Here is a 19,487-nt window from a genome sequence, read left to right as displayed (position 1 = left end):
GGAGCCAAACTCATCACTTCGCTGTGTACAGTCTTTCTTTGAGGAAAACACTGAATTTCAGCCACTCACCGCCTGTGTCAGTGACTCTGATGACTTAATCTCTCTTTAAAGGTCCATAAATTGCTCCTTCTAAGTTAAAATTGATCAAGTTTCTGCTTCCAGAAACTTCCTTGGTTTACTAGATAAAGATTTCTTCTAATTGGAGGCATACTATAATTTGTAAAAAAATACAGTTGAATTGGTTTGCTGTTTCTGCTGTGTACAGGAGTGATCGACACATCTCACAGTATGCTTCTCAACAAGACAGCTGATAACTCTTGAAATATTCAATGATTTTTCAAAAGTTACTTGACAAACAGTCCCATTCATAGCCATTCAAAATATACAGTGAAGAGTCCTATGAAACCTCATCAAAGGCAAGCAAAAATTTTCTTGCCCCCTTCCTTGAAGATTGTTTCTACAATAAAATTACAGGGTTAATAATATTAATAATTAAGTGTAATAGTAAGTGTAATAAAATTACACTTAGCTTTCAATTAATTTCCCAAATACTCAAAATCTAATTTTTAGTATCTTGCAAAGTCTAGTTTTTAGTATCTTGCAAAGCATATACACAGCTGTGTATCATGATTTGGGTTGTAATTAACGATTACAGCATTCAAGCTAGAGCCTATTACTTAAAACATCATTGTATGGAACTTGTCTTTCTGCTTAGAAACTGCATTTCTATCAGTGATGTCAGCTGGATTATAATGCTAATTGTGCAGTAAAAAAACTTATTTAAAGGGTTATTTTGAAATATTTTTGTCGTAACTACTGATCGCTAGATATTTGCTATGAAAAAATTATTCAACTCTTGAGAAAGAACCAATGAAGCTTTTCTAGACTACTTGTTAAATAGATCAGCTATAATGTACTTCAACAGACTGTACACAGAGGGAGTTTGAGGCTGATAAAATAGGAAAGCTCAGCCTCTGATATTGTAGATTCTGACCCACAGAATGACTTCGTTTTTTCACAAATATAAGTATACAGAGAAGCCCTTTAATGACTGCCTTTTTTTTCTTGTGTATTTTCCATTTGCTTACTGCATGTATTTGGTTTAGATGCTTTTTTTTCTTCTTCCATTTGGTTTGTTGGTTTACTTAGGTGAAGGAATGTAGAAGGGCAAACAGAATTTATTTCTAGCGCAGGACGTTTAATCTAAAATACCCAACTAATCAGTGTAGTTTTCATCACTTTTTCACTACAGCTGCATGTAAAAGACATAAATGAATCCGTTATTTTGCTATATAGCCAGAATTTTGTATTATATTAAATCTGCAAAACAGGTGCAGTTAAAGTTGTAAATCATTTTTTTAAAAGCAGAATAAAAACTATTTTAACAGGAAAAAATACAAAAGAATTACACCAACAAAATTCAATAAACACTACCTGTACAGAGTCATACTGATGACACAACATTTCAACCACACAGTTTATTGGGTTTGGTTTTTTTTGCAGGTTACTACTAAATAATTAGTGATGTCAATGGTGTAAATACATTTTAAATTACAAACTTGTCTTTACATTTTATACATGGCTAATTTTACAAAAAGAACTTCATGATCAGTTTGTCCAACTTACACTTGCTGAGCAAAAAGCTGATAATACTTCCTTCTGAAGAACGCTTTAGTAGAAGGCGATTTTTAGAATTTTATGTGGAGAAGTTATTGGTGTTATTGCTGAATACATTCTGCTTTCCTCATAGATAAACTGGCTATGTGAGACTGTCTGATCTTCAACTAGCCTAATTAGTACTAGTTTTATCTACCGTCGTTAAAGTTTACTAATACAAATATGCAGTGTAAGTTCAGGTAGATTATGTGTATTTTTAAAAAACCTCCAGATTTTTGATATCTAATAATCTAATAAAATTGTTCCTCTTACTTTCATTGCTCATGGAAGTGGTAAGCAGTCAGATGTTTTCAAGGATCCTCTTTAGTAAGTATGACTCCTCTCTTACTTCTCAGGCTTATTGCTGCTTTATAGAACTAGTCTGATTTTTATCAGTGAAATGCAGCCACTGTTTGTTAACTAAGTTAACTGCATTAGGGTAAAATGTCATTTGTAACACTGAGTACCTTTGTCCCAACATGGTTCTTTTACTTGTCTCTATAAACACAATCTGCACAAATTAGGCAGAACAGTCCAGTTTTAGAGCAACCGCTTGGAGTGTTTTACAATTCCTTTGTAAGTGTGATCCAAGTTTGGGAAATGCAATCTCAAGTGAGACCCCTCACTTTTCAAGGGCAACTCACCCACAGGAACAGTTCTGACTTCTGCAGTCACAGAGCACATCAGTGTGACACCCAACAGCAGCAGTCCCTGTGGTTGCAAAGGCTGCATTACTTCTCCACAGCTTCTTTCAGCTCTGAGTAAAATCAGAGCAGCTCTTCCCAGCCAGGGCAGGCTCTGGCTGGAGAGGATACCCAAAGTACGGCGGAGACACCAGAAATCCTGATGGCTGGGTCAGGTGGACTGTATGGGCTGTCTGGAAGCAGCCAGATGTGTATGGTGGAGGTGAGGATGCCACAAGGCACCCTGGCTCTGCCCGGGGGAAGGAGAACCTGCGAACTGAGCTGCCGGTCGAACTGGAACTTGTCGCGGTACTGGACTGCCTGGATGGCGTCCTGAAGCTTGTGGAGGCCAAGATCATGGGAAGAGTCTCGGTCTGATAGCTCCGCAGAGAAAATCGTATTGGCTGTGATGGTTGTTTAGGTCTTAAACATGTGCAACAATAAACTGCTACCAGCGAGCCCACAATAATGAAGGCAATAAATATTGATCCAACAATGAGGAATGGAACATAGATTGGTTCTGGAAGAATAAAGAAGAAGAAAAGCCGTGCAAATTAGCCCACTTAAGTAACAGGTCTTCTGTGTAAAAATACACTCCACAGTGTTTATGAGGCCCCACATAATTTCAGTCCCAATAACATACCAACCTGCTCAGAAGACAGAGCACCATTATCATTGAAACAAAATCAGTTTAAAAATTTCTTTCTGTTGACAGTTTTAATAGTTATCAAAAGCAAAAGCTGTCTACATCGTGTCCCGTTCGCTGGATCTTGTTAGGAATAGCTCGAGAATCTCACTCCTCTCCCTCCCTCATACCCCAAATCGCCGGGACTGTCCCGTGTAACAGCTTGAATCTGCAGGCGAAACTCAAATGCTGCAGATGCTGTTAAACCGCTTCCTTTCCTAAGGTGGAAGATAAGCGCAGAACGTGTGACTTGGGAAACCAGTCTCCCTATGCGCTGCCGGATTTCTTTTGTTTGGGAAACTGACGGCCACTCACACGGTAGGGCTGTGCGTGCAGAGCACCGGGGCCCGCTCACACAACCGGGAGCAGTAAAGTTAGACGGACGCATCAGAATTTACCGATGCGAACTTAAAATACAAGTGCGCCTTCCAGTCAGGAGGGGTCCTGCTGCGGGTGCCCTCGGGAGCGCGGAGCAGCGGCCCCGGCACCGCGGGCTCCCGCTCCGAGCGGCCGGCAGCCCCGGCGCCAACACCGAGCGCACCTGGAGCCGCGCCCGCCTCCAGCCCACCCGCCTGGACGGGACAGGGACCCTGCAGCCGCCGTGGCACCGGGGCGGCACCGGGCTGGGCCCGGGGGATGCTCCGCAGGGACCGCCTCCCGCCCCGCCTCGGGACCCGCGGCCGGGCACTCACGGGCGGTGACTCCCGGCTCCGAGGGTTCCCGGTCGTTGGTGCAGCCGCCCTGCTCCAGGCGAGCCTCGGCGGCGGCGCAGCAGTAGCGCAGAGCGCAGGAGCCGCAGCAGATGGTGGCGGCCGCCGTGTCGAAGCCCTCGGGGCACTGGAAGCCCTCGTGGTAGCCCCCCTGCCCGTCCACCCAGCCGTGGCAGTACTCGCCGCCGCCGGGCTGGCCCCCGCCGCCTCCGCCCAGCAGCCCCAGCAGGAGGCAGCGCAGCAGCAGCCGCGGCAGCGCCCGCCGCCTCCCCGCCATCTCCCCGCCACCGCCGCCCGCCGCCCGCCCCGACGGGGCGCGCAGGGGGCGGCCCCGGGTGCCGTGCGGGGCCTCCTGCGCCGCGTCCGGGGGCTGGGGGGCAGCTCCCACAACACACACACCCACATACACACACACACCCTCACACACACACACACACACACCCTTATACACACACCCTCACATACCCTCACACACACACACCCTCACATACCCTCACACACACACACACACACACACCCTCACATACACACACACAACCCCCCACACACACATCCCCCCTCAGATACCCACACCCACCCACACGCACAAACACCCACACACCCACACACACACCCTCACATACCCTCACACACTCACTCACGGCCCCCAGCCGCTCCCCCGCCGCTCACCTGCCGCCCGCGGCCGCCGCGGCCTCCTGCTCCCCAGAGCCTCGCCCCGCACCTCGCCGGCCCCTGGGCTCGGCCGGTCCCGCTCTGGACCTGCCGGTCGGACGGGGCCGGACGCGGAGGGAGTGAGGCTGAGGCCAGATCAGCGTTTGCTTTCCGAGGGCTTCTTCCTCTCGGCAGGCTGTGCCCGGCCTCTACGGGAAAAGGGCTGAGCGGGAGTGCGGGCATCTCCCGTCCCACGCACCCGAAGCAGAAGGGTCCCTGCACAGGCAATTTATTAAAGCAGCCCTAAGCACTTCTAAGGGTTAAAAAACCAAGTACAACGTATGATTTATTACAAGGATTTTTTGCTTTTTAACCTGTTTCCCTTCCTCAATACTTTTTATGTGCAAAGATATAACAGCATATCCCCAGAAGATTTATAGCCTCTTTTAGTCAAACATCAGGCCCGTCACCTCTGTTTTCCAAAGGGAGAGAATAAGTGTGGGGCTAGGGAGGAGGAACACATCTGTTCATGTAAGAATCCAATCCTTTTTCTGCAGGAAGAATAATAGCAAGTCACCAAGCAAAAACCACAAAAGGAACTGCTTATTCATTTATTCTTTAGGAAAAAACATTTTAAATGAACTAAGCAGATTTAGACTTCTGGTTCAAGCAAAGAAACATTTCTTTAAATGATGTCTCCCCTGTGTGCTTTCTAAGAGGCACTCTTGCTCAAATGGTGAAAGTGCTTATGAAACTTATATTAAAGCTGTGCTAGACGAAAGAATGCATTTTTCCTGCATCTGAAACTTCCTGACATCATTTACTCCTGAGGTATGAATATGTATATCAGAGTCTGACCACTTCTCCAACATTTTGAATGCCCATGTCACTAATTTCCAGAGTTGGCAAGTTCAGTCAAACAAAAGGAACAAAGTGTGCTGTGTACCAGCAATAAAACTGCACACTCAGAACCATCTATCAAGACATTAGACTTCTGGCCAACTCCTAAATACAGTCCACAAGCACTATATTTGTGGGTTTTTTTCTTTTAACTAATCTATTCTAATTTTTTTCCCTCTGACCCTTTTTTTCCTGTTTTGATTTCTGCATGTATAACCAGTACCACCAAATCGGAAAAGCAAATTAAAAAACTGCAAAAATGAAAAATATTTTTCCTGGGTATTTAACAGATAGGGCTATAGAAATAACAAAACTGGATATAAAAGGAAAACAAATAGATTTTGAAAATAAAAATGTGATATTCTGTTCTCCTCTGCATTTTCATTTTGAAACGATGATGTGAATTAAACTTTTACCAGCTGTCCTGACTACATGTTCCTAGTTTTTATAAGCCAATGTCAAATATTAATACAGTTTTGCATTTACTTCACCGTGGTTTTAAAGCAAACATAACCTTCATGGAATGTTTTAAAATGTATGACTTTTAAAGGCCTAATCCAACTTCCAGGAAGGTCAAAAGGAATCTCTGTGTTGACCAGGATGAGGCTTGGAGCAGGAACTCAGTAAGGTCTTCATGGTGCATTTAGCTGTCTCAGGTGCAGAGGAAAGAGAGACAACAGAGCCGTCCTCTCAGGTTTGCAGGAAAGCCCCATTTGGTAGGAGTCAGTAAGTAAATATCCCACAGCTCATACATTGATTTTGTTAATTAATTCATTAGCTTCCAAAAAAATTGTCTCAAAAAAGCCTTCTGAGATATAGAGGCATTTCAGATCCTAAGATACCACAGGAACTGCAGTGACAGAGTTCTGGATGGGGAGGCTGAGAAAGCTCCTAGCTCACAGACATTAGGAAGTCTTTGACCTGGGTTATTTGTCCTTGTTTGTTCCATCTCTAGTGCTTGGATTGTTAAAAAAAAGTCCATCTTTGTGTTCTTTTAGGCAGAGGCTATTCTCTGCTCCCCTCTAATGATGGCAGCTGTACAGGGTCTCCTGCAAACGGGCATAATTAAACTTCTCTTTATTTGAATCCCAAATTTCTCCATCCTGTAAGAAAATTCTTTTAAGAGTTTCTTAACTATGGGTTTGCAAGTGTGTGTGGTTGGTTTAGTTTTGTGTGGCTAAATGGCATTTCAATCACACAAGTGGATTTATCTCCCTTGTGTCAAATAAGTCAGGGGCAGATTTCAGGACTGATCCTGCAAACACTGTCAGGCTGCAAAGCTTTGAAGATACATGAGTTTTCCTATAAACTGCTGAAATCTTAAATGACATCTTTGATCTTTTTCCTTTCTCTGAAATATTGACACAGCTTGCAGAATGTGATGTGACTGTAGTGGAGGTGAACTGAATTGTTCTGACTTAGACAGAAAAAACCTTTGCTCTGCTCCCTTTTCTGTGAAGGTGCAGGTTGACATGGTAGCAGATTCATTTGCATTGATTTTTGCCATTTTCTTTAAACTAAACCCACAAATAATTGAGAATACAGGAAAAAAACTATCATATAAACTGTTGCTGAGCATCCTCCATCTGTAGTTTGAGGACATTGGATGTTTCCAAGTAGCTCGCTTTTAGACTGGTTTTTGTTGGGTTATGTTCCTGCAAACTGCCAGTGCTGACTTTGCTTATTATTTATTCCCAGCCAAAACCTTCCAGCCTCCAGGTGATGTGTCATAAATTTAGTTACATCAATTAATTTTGAATGAGAAACGTTGTTTTTAAAAGCTCATATAGTTCTGATTGTTGTTGTTTATAAAGCTCAGTATTAAAAGTAATGAAGATGAGATCAGTCATATAACAGGGAGAGAAGACACTTAACTGTATTTTAAGGTGTTATTATTCACCAGGCTTTTTTTACTGCCTCCACACCAAACCTATGGGGAGAACACATTATAGCATTCCTCATCTGCTGCTGTGCAAGATCAAACAATTTTTCTTAAATGGCTTCTGAAATCATTGGCTCCCTGCACACAGTAATTACCTCACTACTGCCAAATAGATCAATTGTAAAAACAGATATTAAAATCTTCTTAAACATGTTCATATTTCCTAATAGTAATTTCGTTACATACCATTTTCTGGATTTAGGCTTTTTTTCTTGGTCTTTTTTTTTTTATCCCTGATTTCACTATTACACTTTTGGCATTCTTTCAGACTATAAAGCAAGCCAGTGACCCATGAAGCTCTAGCAAGAGGGTAAATCCTAATATAATTTCAGGCAGGCACTACCAATGTAAGTAAAGTCTCAGAAGTTTGGCTTAGCTACTAGAGTCCAAGCAGAGACAAAATCTCCCAAACATTCCTCAATAATGTCAGAGTTCTGTCTTGACTAGGGCAATGGCCAATAGGCTCAGCTCATATCTTTCTTGATGGTCATATCCTGCAGGATCAGTAATTTCACCCCAGCTCTTCATTACATTTTGTCTTGGATTTAGAAGAGTAAAAAAGGTCAAATTGAGGTACCAGCTTCTAAAAACAGCCTGGTGCAAACAGATTTCCCTTTAAAAATAAAACTAAAATATTTTGCCACCTAAATTGCAAGCCCTTGAGCTATGAGATTCACTATGCATATAAAGACTGTATTGAAGAAAATTCCGTGTGCTGCTCTCTAAAATTATATTCTTGGCTGGTTGTGAGAAAGTCCTTCCTGCAGCTGCTTTGCTGGGAGAGTCACCTGCCAGGCCACAAGCATCCCTGTCACCTGCCAGGCCACACACGTGTCCCAGACTGGAAGGGCTGGAAAGAGTGCTGGGAGATGCCCCAGAATCAGCCCCATGTCCCAAGGAGGCTCTGGCTGCATTTCTGCTCCTCCTCTGGCTTCTCAGCCTCATCCTATTGCCTACATCAGCAAATTGAAACAGGCCCATGAAGCCCTCAAAGTGCATTTTGGTTGACTGAATCAAGAGGAAATGTGATGCTCTTTCTTTTTCCTTGCTTCGTTTTCAGTATTCTTTTGTACTTTTCTGATTTGGGTTGGAGGCTGCAGCTCTGACAGCCAACCTTTTATGATTTATTCCTGAGATTTGACCAGCACTGCATGGTTTTCCACCCCAGTCAGAAATATCACCATTTTTTCTGAAGTCTCTCAGGAATATTTGAGGGGTAAGGTTACATAAGCCAGCTGTTAAAGGCAGTACAACTTACTCTTTGCCCACAGGTAACCATTAGGAAAGCTGGTCACAGCTTGTGGAGAAACACGTAGAAGTCAGGTTATCTCTGCCATGTCATGACTGTCAGAGTAAGTGAGATTAATCATAAGAGCCTTAGGGCTCACTTAGGAAGCAGAAAGTTTGATCACTGGTATCTTGATCCATGTGTACACATGTCACCGTAATGGCTCCTTATCTGCAGTCTGTAGCACTGCTAGGTAGAGGAGTTAGGATCAGACCTCAGGAGTCATCATTCTCCTCCTAAGACACCAAGAGTAGAAGACATTTTTAAGCCAGAAATGCAGCTGTGCCTATTTGAGAAACATATCCCAGCCATCCCACCTACCCTTCAGAAGACCACTCTTGCCTTACTTTCGAGGTCTGCAGAGACCATGTCCTGAAATATTATTTGGTTTTGGTTACCTTTAGTAACTCACGTGTGCTGAATGTATCTCCTCTGTACAACCACAGCAGTGCTCCCTATCTCCTCATCCAGGGGGGCACAGAGCTGCTAAAAGTAGAAAAGCAGGGACAGATGTCTAGAATAAATAGGAATTTCTGATCTTACATGATGTGCAATTACCCTTTCTTCACTCCAGCTGTGGCTAAAAAGAGTCTGTCTTATGGCTACCAAGCAAGGTTTTCTGAAGAAGCGTTTTATTTACTTTTAAACTAGAGGATCCTGTGCTTTGGAATTCAGAAACAAATTCTCCAAGCAACAATTCTTGATTCTAAAAAAAAGCTCAGTATGTAATTACATCAACCACTAATAGAGCAAGAGCTAATAAAGCCCGAAATAAAAAGTAAAAAATAAAGTATAAAAATGACTGAGTTTTTGTATTTCTAACAGCTGTTTTCAAAACACTGAACATGGGGAAATGTTTTGACAGCCAGAAAAAGATTGAAAAATGGCCACATTTTGACCACTGTTTCACCTGAAAACTGTTAATCAATTGTGATTTAGCACAGAGCTCCTTCTCTGTAGCTTGCTGAGAAAAAAATGAGTTCTTGCAAGTAAATAACTATACTTCCTAATAATCTTAACTGCTGCAGTCATTTTTAAACAGTATGAAGCTTACCAGCTAGAGGTGGAAAGTTCGGTGTACTATTGCCAGGCAATTCCCTAATTCCCCAAGCAGTCATATTAATGAATAGTGGAAGAGAAAGGTCAGAGGAGAGATAGCATCAAACCTGCTTTGCTCTGTAGCAGAGTGTGCATTTCTTTTTCCTTGAAATACAATTAATGACCAAAAAAAGGTGAAAGGATGTGAGAGAACATGACATTTGAGTGTAGAAAATGTAGAAAGAAATTGTGTTTACCAGGGAATGAAAACAACTGGGTTGGTTTTTTGGTTTTTTTTTTCACTCAAGCCAGGAAAAAAATAAGAACATTCAAAAAGAAAAAATGAATACATACCAATGTTTTTTTTCTCTTTTTTTTCCAAAATAAATACTGCTGCATATGAGGACTCTGTTTCAATCCTTAACTGAGTGCCTAATAAACATATGCCTAAGTTTAAAAATATGCATTTTCTTTTTTTTTGTTATTATTAAATTAAATCATGAGAATAACTGACAAATAATGCACAAAGAAATCTCCAAATGGATATATTATGGAGTACCTTTAAGTAGGACACATCCTTTAAAGAACTAAGGGAGAGCTTGTTTTGTAGGATATATGAATATCTAGCACTAGTAGTTTGCTTCTTACTCATATATTGTACACAAATAACTCATAGACAATGGAGCCTCTGGATTTAAGAGAGTCATTCCATTGTAGCACTAAAGCTGGTAAACTAAATTGTTCTCTTACACTTGAATAAGCAACCAAAGAGATAATTTTATTAAATATTTTAATAATACAAACAGGAATTTTTAAAAATGCTTATATTACAACTGCTGCTGCAAATTTATTGTGGTCATTAAATATCAGCTATCCAATGCAAAAACAGAGCCAAATTCTGCATCTTTGAACATGGGAGCATATCCCTCAGTTCCTCTGGCTCAGGTCCTCAACACCATCTTCCTCAGCTACATTGCAACCAGCTGTAGACCACCCATCCAGGTTTGTGATGATATCATTGCATGTTTATAACAGATAGTTGTGGGGTTTTCCATTCATTTAATTTATCCTGTCTGCGGAATGGCCTCTTAATACTTCCTACAAATAGCAGATTTCCCAAAGAAGCTAGGACATTTTAGGTCTGAAGAAATTAGCATTTGGTGACATAAATTAGTTCTATATTTATGATAATCTAATCCATGAATGACAGATTAGCTGAGATCCATATTCTTTGTTCTGATTGCAGGTGGGGTTGCAGGATTTAAGGAGGAGCTCTACCTCAACTCCCACAGCCTAGGGCAAGTCAGGGACTGGGTCACATTGGCACCATTTTGAGTAGCTGCAGAGCTGCTGTGCTCAAGTGCTTGTTGCTCCTGATATGCTGCATTTCCAGATCCTGAGCAAGATGGGTCCTGCCATTCACCTGTTCCAGTCTCGTCTCTGTGGCCATCCAGAACTGCTTCAGGTGGCAGCAGTGCCACCTCCACCTCCCCGTGCAGTGAGCAGGCTGTAAGGCACAGGCTGTCTGGCTAAGCAGGATGTGCACAGAGAAACTATTTGGGAAAATATCCTAAATTTCATCCAAACAAGATAAAAAAGAGGTCTTATCTAGTGAGACCAATATATAGTCATTTTAAACTTTGGATCAGTAATAACTGGGGACTGGCTCTAACTCAAAGCCTAGAGCAGGCACTCTAATACTCTTTTAAAAATATTTTGCTGGTAATTTTTTGATGGCAGCTGAACATTCAGCAGATGTCTTCACTGGGTTATCCTTTTCTCTGGAATAATACTGTGGACCGAAAGTTCTGTTAATTGTCTAAATAGAAGTCTGAATGTGCCTCTCAAAATGGTGTTACCCTGCATTTGCAGGCACAGCATTTCATTTGCCTTTGTGTTGCCATGATGGTTTAACCCCGGCTGTAGTTCAGCCTCTTGCAGCCACTCCCTCACACTGTTCTCAGCCCAAATCCAAAACACAGCCCTATACTGGCTACTCTGAAGAACTTAAATCTACCCCAGCCAACACAGCATGGTTAACTGCTCACCTGATTCACTCAGGTCTTGTCACAATTCTCCAAATTTGGCTTCTCTGTTTGAAGATGGAAGATCCCATGAGACAACCAAACAAGTTGGTGACTTACAAACTGGCTGCTGCCATCATCACAACTCCAATGCAGTGGTGCCAGGCAGAGTCTGCATTTGTGTCCCACCACAGTGCTACATGGAGTAACCTCTTTAGTCAGCAACCTCTTCATCTCCCTTGCCTTAGCTGAGAGATGACATGACAGCTCCTTTACCATGGCATCTTCCTTCACATGAACAGCTGCCAGGTGGGAGCCTTTCCCCTGATGAAGCTGCCTGCAATTTGGGCTGCCTCCCAGGGTCCCCTGGCACAATACCTGTGAACAATTCTCCTGTCACTGCTGTTTAGTGAGTAGTGGCTTTCAAACACTGCTCCATGAGGGGTCTGGACCTCTTGCATCTCCATCTTTGTGAGCAAATGCAGTAACTATGAGCAGGTGGTAACTCAGGGTCCCTGCTGCAGCTCGGGTCTCAGCTTGAGAAGGATTGGATGGCTTTGCAGTAGTAAACCAACTAGATAAGGTTTTAACTGGAGAACTTTTAGCAGGCAGTCACTATTGGGATGTATATCCAATCCATATGATATCCTCTCTGCTTATCTCTCTACTGCAATGAAGAGCAAAACACTTTCACAGCAGCATTGGACATAGTGCCTTGTTAGGGGTTCCTGGGTGAGCCTGGGAGTGACTTCTGCTCCAGCCCCATGCACACTTTATCTTTTCCTGTCTTGTTCTCCACACCAACTTTCCGTCTTCGGAGATACAAGTTTTGGGAGAAGGAACAAAGCTGTATCTTACAGTCACCTACACACTTAGTTGTAGCTATCAGGAGCCAATCCTGAAGCCCAGCTTTAAGGAACAAAATTCAGCTCAAACCCTCCTAGCTGGCATCAACTGTACTTCAGTGACATTTGGAAAAAAGTATATATGTGACGGTAATGTGTTCTTGTAGCCTAAAAGGCCAAAAACATCCTGGGCTGCATCAGAAGCAGCCTGGCCAGCAGGACAAGGGAGGTGATTCCGCCCCTCTGCTCTGCTTTTGAGAGTGCTGTGTCCAGCTCTGGGCCCCCCAGCATTAGAAAGACATGGACCTGTTGGAAGAGGTCCAGAGGAGGGCCACAAAGATGATCAGAGAGATAGAGCTCTATGAGGACAGGCTGATAGAGCTGGGGTTTTTCAACATGGAGAATAGTGGGCTCCAGGGACACCATATAGCACCTTCCAGTACCTAAAGAGGGCCTGCAAGAGAGATAGGGAGGGACTTTTTACACAAGCAAATGGTGACAGGACAAGAGGTAAAAGTTTTAACCTAAATAAGGAGAGATTTTGGAAGAAATTCTTTACTGTGAGTGTGGTGAGGCACTGGAACAGGTTGCCCAGAGAAGTTGTGGATGCTCCATTCTTAGAAGGGCTCAAGGACAGGTTGGACAGGGTTTTAAAAGAACCTGGTCTAATGAAAAGTGTCCCTGCCTATAGCAGGGGGATTGGAATGAGATGACTTTTAAAGTCCTTTCCAACCCAACCCGCTTTATGATTCTATGATTTTCTGGCACAAACAACACGGTCCACACAAGCTCATTTTACCCCTTGCAGTTTAAAGCATAACCACCGTGTGGGAATCAATGCAATTGTGAAGCCTGATTGTTACTCAAGGAAAAATTGTGTAGGAAAACATGTACAGGCTATACTCTGCCATGTAGGGAACTAAAAAAGACTCAAACTTTAAAGAACTATGAGGAGATTCATAAAATGTTTTGGTGAACACATTAGTTGTTTTGGAGACCAGTAATGTTGACAAAATATTTAGCTTTTGAATTTGACTTAAAGTATTCATGTAGACTGAATGTATTCATGTACACTGAATGTAGTCATGTGCTTGGGGAATTAATAACTTTATTTCTAAGTATTACTTATTATTCTTATATACAACAGCCTGAAGAAATTTTCTTTTGCTTATCTACATTTCAGTCTCTTTGCTTAGATTTCTTCTGGGATCTGACCTACAAAAACAACTGGATTTACGATACTCTAAAGTTTACAGCAAACACTTAACAAATACTCCTATTTCAGATATGAAATTTATAGTGTTTAAATATAGTCTTCGATGTTATCATTTTCGGTGTTTACTGAGTGAAGTAGTTTTCCAGCAAATGTCAAGAAAGCGGCTCATATGTAAATATACCACAGAAAGTAACTGCACACTGCCATCTACAGAGCAGGCCAGGGATATGGCAGGAGCAGTTCATGGCCAGGAGACATAAGAGAGAGTATTCATAACCAAAAAATGTCACGGCTTTTCCTCTTCTGGCAGCACTTTCTGTTAGTGCAGAGCTTGTGTTGCAAAAGACGCACTGTGATACAGACTGTGCACGACTGTAGTGTGAGGAATGAGAAATGGCACAGAGTGTGGAGAGTAATTATTTCTCTGAATTATGCTGTTTATGATATCAAGGCTGCGTTCAGGAGAGTCAGGGAGAGCAGGAAGAGAGCATGTCCCATTCTCGGTGGGAGAGCTCCAGTGGGGATGCCAGGTTGCAGACATCACTGCAGCCCAGTTTGTGCAGTGTGTTGCCAGAGCACCATGTCAGATCCTGGCTCTGGTGGATGTTTCATCCAGCAGTCTCTCCCTTCACACTCCTGACCTGTATCTGTCTCTCCCCACTTGCCTCTCACCTCTCCTCCCTCCTCAGTAATGAGTACAGGACAGAGGTCCCGCTCTCCAGTTCATCCACTCAGTAAGGCTGCAAGTCCTGGAGGAGAGAAGCAGGAGGGTGTACCAGACACAGAGCTTATATTAGTAACACAACAGCAACATTCATTCTCTCTCACCAGCTAGTTTTTGCATGTGAAAAAAAAAAAAAAAAAAAAAAGGGAAAATGCATCACTGAAGAGTCCTCCTTCATCTTCCCTTCTGTATCTTCTATCCTACACACAACTGTCCGTTTCAAAAAGCTTTTGAAGGACACCAGGTGGACAAAAGAAACTGGGAACCATTGCGTAAGGCAAAAGCAGCCCTAGAGGAAGAACCAGAAATGCGACTTTTGCTTTTACCACACACTTCTGTGGGCCTTGCAGTCCGCCAGCAGCTGCAGGTTGTGCCTTGAAAATCCCCAGTGGAGCATGCTTTGCTCATAGCCTGGTTTTGAGCCCTTTGCTGCTGGGTGGCTGTGAACTAGAGCATCCCACTTGTGTTTATCACTTTATAACTGAGGTTGTTTGTACACCTCCTGTAGCAATCAACCACTGTGGTTTAGACTGAGGTCAGTGGAGCAATTGCTGGCACTAATAAATATGTGCAAGTACACTGCCTATCACAATTGGTTCAACAGCTGGGTTTGATAGCTGGTATGTCTATATAAATCTTTGGCAACAATAACAGTCAGTAGCCTCAGCCCTAAATTACTGCTAATTCTATTATAAAAACCCAGTCTGACTTAGCTGAACCATTAACCTCCCTCTCAGAAAAAATGTTAACATTTATTGTACAGACTGCCTGTAGTCCCCTGTATTACCCATGTTTGGCTTCCTTCAAGGAGCTTATCTCATCCTGAATTGATGATGAATTATTACAAACTTGCTTTGGACGTCTTACTTCAGACTTTTGGCTCAGGGACCTAGAAATTTCTTCAGTGCCAGATTGTTGACTTCAGCCTCAATTAATGATCACTTTTTATCAGCTTAGTTCAAATGTTTGGTTTCTAACTTTTGGTTGCATAGTCTAAATATTTCCAAACTCCAGATAGACAGCTTTAAATTAAAATGTTGTGATTTTGATACTGACTTGATGCTTTCCTGGCTAAGTGGCAATATTTTATTCTTCCATCATTTTGATTAATAGACCTGTTAGAAATCCTATGCTTTAGAGTACCAAGGAGTGAAACAAACAAATGCCATGTAGATTAACCTAGTTAAGACCTAATCTTACTTCTTTACTTACTTCTGTGAGAGTTTTTTTTTTAATTGTTCAGAAGCTAATGCACTCTCTAGTAAAATATTAATAATTTTTCAATTATGAATAATTGCACTTCTCGACAGTCACCTATTTGTCTTTTTCTTAGCCTAAACTTTTGTTCTACTGATCACATGCTGTATGGCTAAATCATTCTATCACACAAACACTTCAGTTGAACTTAAGTATCAGAAAATTATTCTGCAAGAGTCTCTGCTAGCAAATTGCAGATCTTTACCAGCAATAGTTAAGATAGGATAAAAATCCATGTCTTCACATGAAACACTGGTAGTTCTGCTGTCAATACCCAGTCCTCTCAGCTGTGGATGCTTGACCAGTCACAGATTTCTTAATGGCTTGTTCCCACACCCTCCATCAAATACCTCTTAGGAATTAAAAACACACTACAGGAAATCACAGTCTTTAGCATAATGAGAATAAAAATGCTCAGGTTCACTGTTACTAATAATACAACTCATTTTGTCATACTGGTTTGTAATTGCCTTGGTTTGAAAGACAGGTATTTGCTAAAAGAGACAGGGGCCTCTTTTTGAAAAGGAGAGTATAACCCTCCCCTCTCTTCACTTTACTATGATTTTGAAATTAAAGGGCTCTCAGGCGAAGATGTGGGGGCTAAGAATAACAGTTCTTTACTTATATATATATATATATATATATATATATATATATATGTAACAAGGGAAACAAAACACAACAACAATAACTGCGAGATCAACAGCAACAGAGCAGGCAGCCCAGTGAGCAGTTCTCCCGGCTGTGGACACCTTTCCTCTGTGGTGCAGTCTCCGTTCTGGCGCTGCCTGCCAGCTCTCGGTGAGCAGGGAGGAGATGCGATGATCCCACGGGTCTGGAGGGACGCTGCGGTGAATGGCGCCTGTGTCCCAGATGGGAAGGATGGAGGGGAGACGCTGCTCACGGATCCTGATGTCCAAAAGGATGTCTGAGGTTGGCAGGAGATGCAGGAGAAGCAGAGCGTCCGAGCAGGGAGGCTGCGGGATCCCACAGCCAAGGGAGGCAGCTCCCGGCGTCGGGATGGCAGAGCGGAGTTTCCAGCGACCGTCCTTCTCCGAGCCAGAGCAGCGAGAGAGCCAGAGCCCCAGAGAGCAGACCCCTACCCCACCTCTCCTTTTCCGATGTTCCCCCTCTCCTCCCCCCCCCGCGAAAGAAACTTACTTTAGTTATCTGAGCTTCTGGGTGTAGCCCCAAATACTTAGCACAACAGTGGGGAAAATTCCACAGAAAGAAAAGGGAAAAATTCAACCCCCAACATTATCCACCCCTGAATTTTTCCCATACTAATATGCTACATCAAATTAAAACCATTAAATTGTATACATACATGTAGTTACAGATACAGGCACAGTACTATAGGTATTTCACCCTAAAACAAGGTCTCCTTGGGGTATGCATCGGGTCTCTCCATCCTTTTGCATCACCCACCAGGTGCAGCCCGGTCCCTGAGCGAATACAACTCCACGGATGGGATTGTCTTTGCTGGAGGCAGGATTCACCCAAACAGTTTTTCCTAGCATACCTCTCATGTGTACCACTGGAACCTTATCTCCATCTGATATTCCCAAGGGCTCAGATTGGGCAGGGCCTGCTCAGTTAGTGGAACCTCGGGTGTTCACTAACCAGGTGGCCTTTGGTAGATTAATCTCCCAGTTCTTGAAAGTTCCCCCACCCAGTGCCTTCAAGGTGGTTTTAAGCAGGCCATTGCACCGTTCAACTTTCCCTGCAGCTGGTGCATGGTAGGGGATATGGTACACCCACTCAATGCCGTGTTCTCTAGCCCAGGTGTTTATAAGGCTGTTCTTGAAATGAGTCCCATTGTCTGACTCAATTCTCTCAGGGGCACCATGCCTCCAAAGGACTTGTTTTAATCAAAGATGCATCTGTATTTTGAAGACTTACTTTAGTACCCTCTTATTAACTAGCCAAGCAAATTTTAACAAATTTTTTTCTAAAAGATAATTCAGTCAACTTCTGGTAAACAGGAGATATGTTTGAAATTGAATACACTTTTTATATTCTGAAGTTTATTGTACCAGCTAGGGCGTTTTATTTAGTTAGAGAAGTTGAACTGAGATAGAAACACTAAAACAATTATCAGTCTTGAAAATCATAAAAAAATTATTTTTTTTTGTTTGGGTCATTTAAGAATCTTAAAATGCTCATTAAGTTTATTAATGTATGTTCTGCTATGAATATATGTGTATTCCTGGCTTGCATTTGCCAGCAACCATAAAATGGAATTAACATATTGTCCTAGTGCATACTTCAGATTTATGCAAAGAATGCTACCAAGTATTCCCATCACTTAGGGATGAAAGGTGTGCTTTCAACAAAAAATAAATACATTCTAATAAGTACACTAGCATTTAGTCTATACAAAACCCACCACAAGAGGTTAGCTACATTGTTGAAAGCACGAGGAGTGAACATCTGCTTAGTTCCTTGCCTAGCTATGTGGACATTCAGCACGAAAAAGGATTGGTAAAGATGCTGAGACTTATTTGAACCCTAATTGAGTTAAATAAAATGAAAGCATCCATGAGATCAAAGCTATGAGTCCCACTGGTGAATTAATGGCACATGAGCAGCAGGGAACTGGTGACACAAGAAACTCTATGGAAAACATGTAGGTGCCCAGGGCAGCAGCTTCCTTATTGTGATAGAGCCAAGACTTCTTTAAAGCAATGCCCTCTTGTGACCACTCTCCTTCAAAAGGTAACTTAATCATACAGATAATTTATTTGTTTTATTTCATTCTCATCTCTAATAAGTTTATACAAATCTTTGACTTCTGTGCCACTGTACAGGTCAAGGACATCAAATACTACTTCTTCATGTGTGCAAAAACCATGACTGTTATCTGCCTATTAAAGCCTGCTTTACCATCAGTTGTCCTGATTAATTCCATGATGAAAAGTGAGATGACTGTTAAATCCTGCCTTTATTGGAGTGTTTAGCCTCTGTGCATAGGCAAGTTATAAATGGAGGATTCTTTTGTACCCAGGCTGCAAGCTCTGGCAATCACAGTTTTTGTATGAGTGAATGTGATCAAGAGCAGATGTGTAAATGAAGCTCTGGGCAAGAAGTTTAAAATTTTGTCAGCAAAAAGTGCAAAGTTACAGCCAGGTAAATTTAGAGATAATTTTCTTTCTGTATTTATGTATTTTTTTATTGGATAGTTGAAGAGGTAAGAGACATAGATAATAGACATAATGAAATATAAGTTACGATACTTACCTGTGCTCTTTTTTACTCATTCATATGTCGGTTTGAATATTATAGAACTCAGGAGGTCTCCTCTGAGATAACTTCAGAGTCATACGGTTCTTGGTCAGATAATCTGTCCTGAAACAGCTGATAAATTTTCATGGCTATCAGATTATTTTTCTCCTGGCTAGCTGCACCTGATACTATAATAATACCACTGGGGGCAGTTAGCAAATAGGCTTTGGTATTGATAGCTGAATACTTTCTAAATCTCCTTGACTAGCTTAGGAGTATAATGAAATATCTGATGTCTATGAAGTTTTTTCTACATCCTACTGGGATATCTTTAGAGTAGAACAAGTTCTCTAAAATCTAAGCAATTTGCAAACTTTCCCTTCTTTTCTGCAATTCTTCCTGAGGACTCTATGTCCATGTTCTAAATTACATCACTCTCTGTCTGATATTTACTACTGTGAATTCAGTTTAACACAAATAACATAATGAAAATAATCATAGTTTGCAAAAGATGGGTAACTCTGACCACATGGGTGCCTCTGGTGCTGCACTGCTGACAGTCCTGCCTGCTTGTGTCTAGGGGAGTCTGGTCAAGTGTCCACAGTGTGCTCAGGACATCAGACAACTGATGTTTGCTAATGTG

General features: G+C 42.2%; 1 protein-coding gene across 1 annotated transcript; it reads right to left on the bottom strand.

Moving 5' to 3' along the window:
- Positions 1-1,463: 1,463 nt before the first annotated feature.
- Positions 1,464-4,011, bottom strand: SHISA3 (shisa family member 3). Its single transcript, XM_014871098.2, has 2 exons — positions 3,717-4,011; positions 1,464-2,859 (listed from the first exon to the last, which is right to left on the bottom strand). Exons 1-2 carry the CDS (start codon positions 4,009-4,011, stop codon positions 2,408-2,410), a joined length of 747 nt encoding a protein of 248 aa, XP_014726584.1. The 3' UTR covers positions 1,464-2,407.
- Positions 4,012-19,487: the final 15,476 nt, after the last annotated feature.

The sequence above is a fragment of the Sturnus vulgaris genome, chromosome 4, assembly GCF_052056855.1.
Source record: "Sturnus vulgaris isolate bStuVul1 chromosome 4, bStuVul1.hap1, whole genome shotgun sequence".
NCBI classification, from domain to species: domain Eukaryota; kingdom Metazoa; phylum Chordata; class Aves; order Passeriformes; family Sturnidae; genus Sturnus; species Sturnus vulgaris.
Note: the sequence above shows the minus strand (reverse complement) of the source record. Positions and strands in the feature narration are given on the sequence as shown.